Here is a 6,591-nt window from a genome sequence, read left to right on the forward strand (position 1 = left end):
CGAGCCCTGAGAAGCTGATGATGGGTACAGTTGAATGAATGGATTACCAGTTGGATGTTGGTGAGGTCTTCTAGTTGTGCTCGAGATATAAATATGAGCATTGGCTGGCCGTTGTGTTACTGGCGCTGGACGTTGTGTTACTGGCGCAGGCGCTACATGCACATATGATGATGGGACATATTCCGGTACTACGATGTTGCGTGGCAGAGTCGGCTGAGATCGGCTGTACGTAGCTGCAATAAAAACAGGGGAAAATTATGTATAATGAGTTACTGTAAACTATGCACATAAGTATGTGTGTGTATAGCTTATTTTGAATTTTAGCTTTTAAAATTATGTTTAGTGGAATTTTAATATCAAATTAGCTTATGAAAACTTACCTGAATCCTGACGGAAACCATTTTGATCGGCTGTATAGAAGACGGTTAGGTATTTGTCATTTGTCATCGGGTAAGAGTAGTAACCTTTGCGTGCAAGTACCATACTTTTACCATCAGGAATCCAATAGGCGCGTTCATATCGGGCATCACCATTGCTGAGTACATATCTGTTAAGAAAAATAATACAATTTCAAAAACATTGACCCACAAGAAACTTGTTTGTGCAACTGTTTGTCGAACACAAGTAGTTTATTCCATGTAGATGTAATTTGGATAATTGAATCGAAATCTGAAATTAAGCGGTCATTGGATAGCGCGTTTTCTTATTATTATCTCAAGAAACCTTCCATAAATCCCTCAAATTTGCGAGTTTTTTTTACAAAGTTTGCAAATTTGGTACAAAAATTATAATTTTTTTTTTTCAAAATTTTTACGGTTACATGTTATTTTCCCATAAATTATACAGACTTAAAATTCTTTGTATGGGGAATGAGTCTACTCAATTAGCATAAATTTTGTGTCGCTGAATTCGTATACAAAAACTATGCTTATTTTCACTTTCTCACCTCACATAAACATTTGTTTTTAGTTTCGCCGTCAAAAAATTAGTGAATTCTTATACATTTTGGATCACCTGAATCCAATTATAGCCTCAAAAAATTTCCCTCAAATGCACCAAGTTTTACCTTCCTACGTATAAATTTTAGATCGCTGAATTTATTAATTTTTAGTATTTTTTTTTCATTCTTTTTATTTAAATTTCCACTCATTTTTATTTCCTAACCTCAAAAGTAAAGAATGAAAAAACACAACAACTTTGGATTCATGGAACCAAAACTTTTAAAATTTACTTATCTTCTTGGCCGGACAAACGAAGTGAAAAATTGTTAATGCTATGTATGAAACTGACTGATTTATAAGAAAAATCTACTACTACTCATTAGCTTCATACATACACATAGTAGAGCTCAACGCTACTGGAGCATCACAATCATTATTTGAGTACTATTGGATCTCACTAAACTCTTTACAACCGAATTTTATGCTCGCTTGTGTGCTTTTCTTCCTATGCATGGCCATTCCATCTTAGCTTCATATGCACTCATTCGCACCTCGACATTGTCTTTAATTTAATATAATCATTAAAGTTTACGAGTATTTTCATTTTACTACCTCACCTGTACTCATAGTGCCCATCCAATGAGCGTTCATCATATTGTTCGATGATTCTCGGCTTAGTTACAGCTGCAGGATGGTAAACGCGTGCGGCCTGCTCAACAGAGTCCACCACAGGTGCGACAACATGTTCGTCTACACCTCCAACTCCTCCCACTACTACACCCCCTGCCATACCCACATCCATGCCAACATTAACGCCTTCACTCGCATCCACGCTTGCTAGTACATTGTTGTTGTTAACCACCGGCACATTAGTGGCTTGTTGTGCCACCCGCTCATGGCCATGGCCATTGCTCAGCGACAGGCAGGAAGCGCACAGGAATATACTCCAGATGACCACAAATTGCGCCATTAAAGTTATTTTATTGATTCGCCTTTCGTTGCACCAGAAACTTTTGCACTTTTAATACCGGATATCGCAGATTGCAAGTTGCGAATTGCGAATTTCGTATATCTACGAGTACGAGTACGTTTTATTGGTTTAACACAATTAACAACTTTAGCGTTGCAATGGATTTCGCTCAATGCTGCTGTAGGGTTACAGAACTTTGGTTTTTATACCCGAAAAACAATTTTGGTAGTGATGCTTTCTTCTGCTGGAATGGTTTGAATAAATGCCTACAATTGATGGTGAGATGTCCAAATGATGTGGTCCTCTTTGTCATTTAGTTATTGTTGTACTCGTATCTGCTTTTTGTTGAAAAGAAGCAGCTGCAACGACGATATTTTATTGGTGGTAAATGTTGGTAGGCAGGCAGTTAGGAAGAAGGTTAACCAGAATGTATGAGCAATAATGCCAGTATGTTTATATGTACATATGTATGCGTGAATTCCATGAATTTTTAGGGTCAATCGACTTATACTAAATATGCAGATTTGTTTGCGAATGAGAATATTTTTTGTTTGGGTATTTGCAAAAAATGCATTTTAGTTCAGTGTGAACACATTCTACTTCCATCTGCATAGGTACATATGTACATATGTATGCTTGTAGTGGTGTGCGTGGGTTTTTCGAATTTGAATATTTTTTGGTGCACGCAAGCGCATTTGAAAAGTAGGTTATGTCCACTAAAAATATGCAGATAATTTTTGTGGTCGTTGATGTCTGCATACTTCAGTTTGTACTTACCCTGTAGGGAACGGAATTGAACTAGAGTTTTTAAATAAATTATAAATATATGAAATACATATACTAATCTTTATCAATACAAATGACAATGAACAAGCATTAAAAGGGGTGCAAAGATGGCAGCAGCTATTGTTTGTGGAAGAGTTGTCTGCTTTTCAATTGTTTACCAAGTTCGGAGTAGCATCCACACTGCAACATAGATTTTTGTTGGCTCCTAAGTAGACTTTGTCCTTTGCTACTTTGAGGTTAAATTTGTCCCCATACTCAGAGGGTACATTGTCTTCCGATAGATGGTTTTGCCTGAAACTTGATTTGTTATCGAAAATCTGCAGCTAAGCGCATTTTAGGCAATAGATGAAGACTAAACCCAACACTGGATGTACACTAGGGTGGTCAAAAAGGAGTAAAGTCGAAATTTTAATGTTCTCACTTTCTCGGATAGTTCTATACTGAAAAAATATACCCCTGTTATTTTATTTGGAGCTCAAAAAATATTTTGGTACTCTTGAAAATTCATATTTTTCGATCGGAAAACTCTGTTTCTATTCAGGAGACTTCCGATAAGAATACCTAATTTTTTATTTAACCATTTTTTTATACAAACAATTGTGTATAGCGCCTTCAAAAAACCGCAATTGGGGGACCCATAAAAATTGTTAGTAATAAAAAATGGTAACATCAATAATTGGGTATTATTATTGGATGCCTCCTGAAGAAAAACAGAGTTTTTCGATAGAAAAATATTAATTTTCAAGAATTCTATACCATTTGTACAAAAATTGTTTCTTTAACAGACTCCAAAAAAGGAGGAGGTTATAATTGAGATCGGTTTTGTTTTTTGTTTAAAAATTACTTGTTTTCCATATATAAAAAAACCGGGCATACTTTTTTCTATATAGAGCAATCCTAAGAGGGTAAGAGCATTAAAATTCGGGCTTAATTCCCCCCCCCCCCCCCCCCCACATGCCTTTTTGAACCACCCTAATGTACATAGCTATAGTCCGGCCCACAGTCTATTATGGGGCGCTGGTCTGATAGCCAGCGCTTACTACGCATTACCAAGCGAAATTTAAAGGTTATCAGATTATTAAGTACCTCCTCCGAACAAACAGTCGGATTTCAACGAGCCCGGAAGTTCAACTGGTACGATGTGGAGTGTCAAGAAGCTGCAGATCGGGCGCAACGCGAGCCATATGGCACCGTTATAGGGAACTGAAGAAGGAAGCGAGACGTATTTGCGTTGCACCCGGGTGTCCTACGACCCCCTTTAAACCAGCACTCTTTAAGGAATGAGCAAACGTATATAGAAAATACCTACAAACTCACGGCAGTCTGCACAGACCACCGGCCTGTTGGGGTAAATGTCGAAAAGGTTGACTTACGCTTCGATAGGTTCTGTCGCAGCTGCGAGAACCCGGGCTCAAAAGATACAGTCGAACACTTTTTGGGCCCATGTAAAATTCACTAAAGACGCGAAATAGCTGTAGAAATGCAAAACATAGCCTGGGTATCGCTTGAAGAATCTAGAAATCGCATAGGTATTTCTCTTTGAATTCTACTCGAACATTTCCGCAAAAGCAATGTATGTCCAATCCATTACTGGATGAAACTTGATGCCGAAGTTTTTATTGAAAAATATTATAGGGCAAATAAAGTCCGATTTACGCTAAATTACTATATAAGAAAATATCGATGTCTGAGTGGAAGATCGACCTATCTCGGTAGCCAGTTCGAAAACGCCCTATCTCAGAAAACTTTTCAAGAACGCCCTACTTCGGAATTTTATTGAAAAACACCCTTATATCAGAATTTGGTGGGAGAACGCTCTATCTCAGACGAAAATACATTGAAAATGTGGTGAGATATGGCCTTTTTGAATCAGTAGCTGAGATAGGCCGATCTTCAACTCAGCCATCGATATTATTATGTATTAATTATATTGCTCAGTGGCAAAGAACCTCTTCTTTGACGGAAATTTTCTCGGTCATGCCGTACTAGGATAGGATACACTACAGTGGTACGTAGACAGTAGCAGCTTTAAGACTCCTGAGGGTACTGGAGCAGGCGTATACGGCGCTGACTGAAGCTTTCGGTGCCCCTGGGAATCTTTCCAAGTTACGGGAGCCTAAGCCATCAGTATGTCTGCAGATATCAATCATCGCATGAATTATCGAAGTGAGAGGATCCTTATTTCAAGTGCTAGTCTGGCGGCATCCAAGGCTCTCTTATGCTTCGAGATCAAATCCTCAGTGGATCTGGATTGTGTGGAGAAGTTTTTTGCCCTGCTGAGAATAATGCTTTTGAATTGTTGTGGCACCAGGACATATGGAAGTCACAGCAAATTTAAAAAGCCTTTTAAAAGGAAGCGCTTTGAAAAGACAATACAAAACTAAGGGAATTGCACTTTCTAAGGAGGATGCTATCTAAAAAGATATATACTACTTACTCATAAACATCCTTTAGAAGAAACATAGAATTCCTGTTATGCATTGCGACAGGCCATTATACGCTAAGAGGCTACTTGCACAAGCTAGGAACCTACATACTTAGCCGCTTTTGTGACTCCGCTAAGGAGACAGCATTACACCTCCTCCTGGAGTGTGAGACCGTTTCACGTGGAAGGTTAAGGTGCATAGGGAATCTATGGCCAAGACAAGAGCACATAAACTCTCTTCTATTTTCGAATTTCAGGAGTTTTTAGGCCTAGCTGAGGTGTTGTCATGAACTGAGGACAGAATGGACCTACTGGTCGCAGTGCTTACTCTATTGATATCTACATATATATCTAATAGGCTAATTGAGTATGTAAAATTTAGATTAATCCATTAACCACACAGCCATACAAAATTCAGAAGAAATAATTTACATCTTCCGCCTACTAGAATTTACGATATTCGGAATAAGAAGACCTAAAATTTCGCCAAAATGGGAGAATTATCGCCGATTTGGCATCCCTGGTATACAGTCAGGCTGTGATCAAGGTCTCACGTTGGAAAATAAATACCAACTCTATACACATAAGGTTACGAACACTGAAAATTAGCCGGGGCTGATTTAGTCTATTTATTGGTCTTGTTTTTTTACGTGACGGGTCAGAAGTCCGAATAAGTTGGAGTAGCCCGAATGAATCTTCCACGCTTTCTACCGTGATCCAAGGCTCCGCTCGGGCTGGCATTTCGCTCATGGGTTGCTTACATTGGCAGAAACATGGACGATGTTGAACCATGACGAGTGTACTTAAGGGACTTTCGAGAAATCTATTCTCTCTATTTCAAGATCTATGGCCCTAATGGCGTGGGCGACAGATACCGGCGAAGATTGAATGATCGCTTGAAAATGCAACGAATGCGTTGGCCTTGAAATGTTGTAAGCATGGGTGCTTCGATGAAACTATCCTTCGACTCGGTATGGGTGTACAACGAAAGCAAGGACACTCAAGAATGCATTGAAAGAACCAAATGCAGGAGGGACTACATATGTAATACATATGTTTTTAATAAGCAGTCTAACGGTTTCTTGGTAGAGTGACGATGTTCATCAAGAGCCCATCTAACTTGACCTAACCTACCCTAATATAAAATCCTGAACATATTTTCGCTCTACAGGGTGCATTCATACAAATATTCTCACTTACTTGTGTTTACATGTATTTTTACATCGATTCCGCACTTTCTCCACCATCAAATTCACTGCAGTGCGGTGAAGTGGCGATGAACTCATCAAATTCAAGAATTTCTTTTTATTTTGGATTGGAATTGCAAATATCTGCTTCAGTTTCTTCTCGTTCAGAATATTCTTTATACAGCAGCGTAGCAATCACAATAAAGTACTTTTTTTTATACATATTTGTTTTTTTAAAATGTGTTGCCAATATTCGCTTCCTTTCCAGTCTTCTGTGCGCGC

General features: G+C 38.5%; 1 protein-coding gene across 1 annotated transcript; it reads right to left on the reverse strand.

Moving 5' to 3' along the window:
* Window positions 1–15: 15 nt before the first annotated feature.
* LOC118756127 lies at window positions 16–2,328 on the reverse strand (the record flags this gene model as incomplete). Its single annotated transcript, XM_036490915.1, has 3 exons — window positions 1,559–2,328; window positions 381–547; window positions 16–233 (listed from the first exon to the last, which is right to left on the reverse strand). Coding segments are annotated over exons 1-3 (738 nt in total), but the record flags the coding sequence as incomplete, so codon positions are not given.
* Between the last annotated feature and the right edge of the window lie 4,263 nt (window positions 2,329–6,591).

Source organism: Rhagoletis pomonella, unplaced genomic scaffold (genome assembly GCF_013731165.1).
Source record: "Rhagoletis pomonella isolate Grant_MI unplaced genomic scaffold, Rhpom_1.0 Rhpom_scaffold_08934, whole genome shotgun sequence".
In the NCBI taxonomy this organism is placed as follows: domain Eukaryota; kingdom Metazoa; phylum Arthropoda; class Insecta; order Diptera; family Tephritidae; genus Rhagoletis; species Rhagoletis pomonella.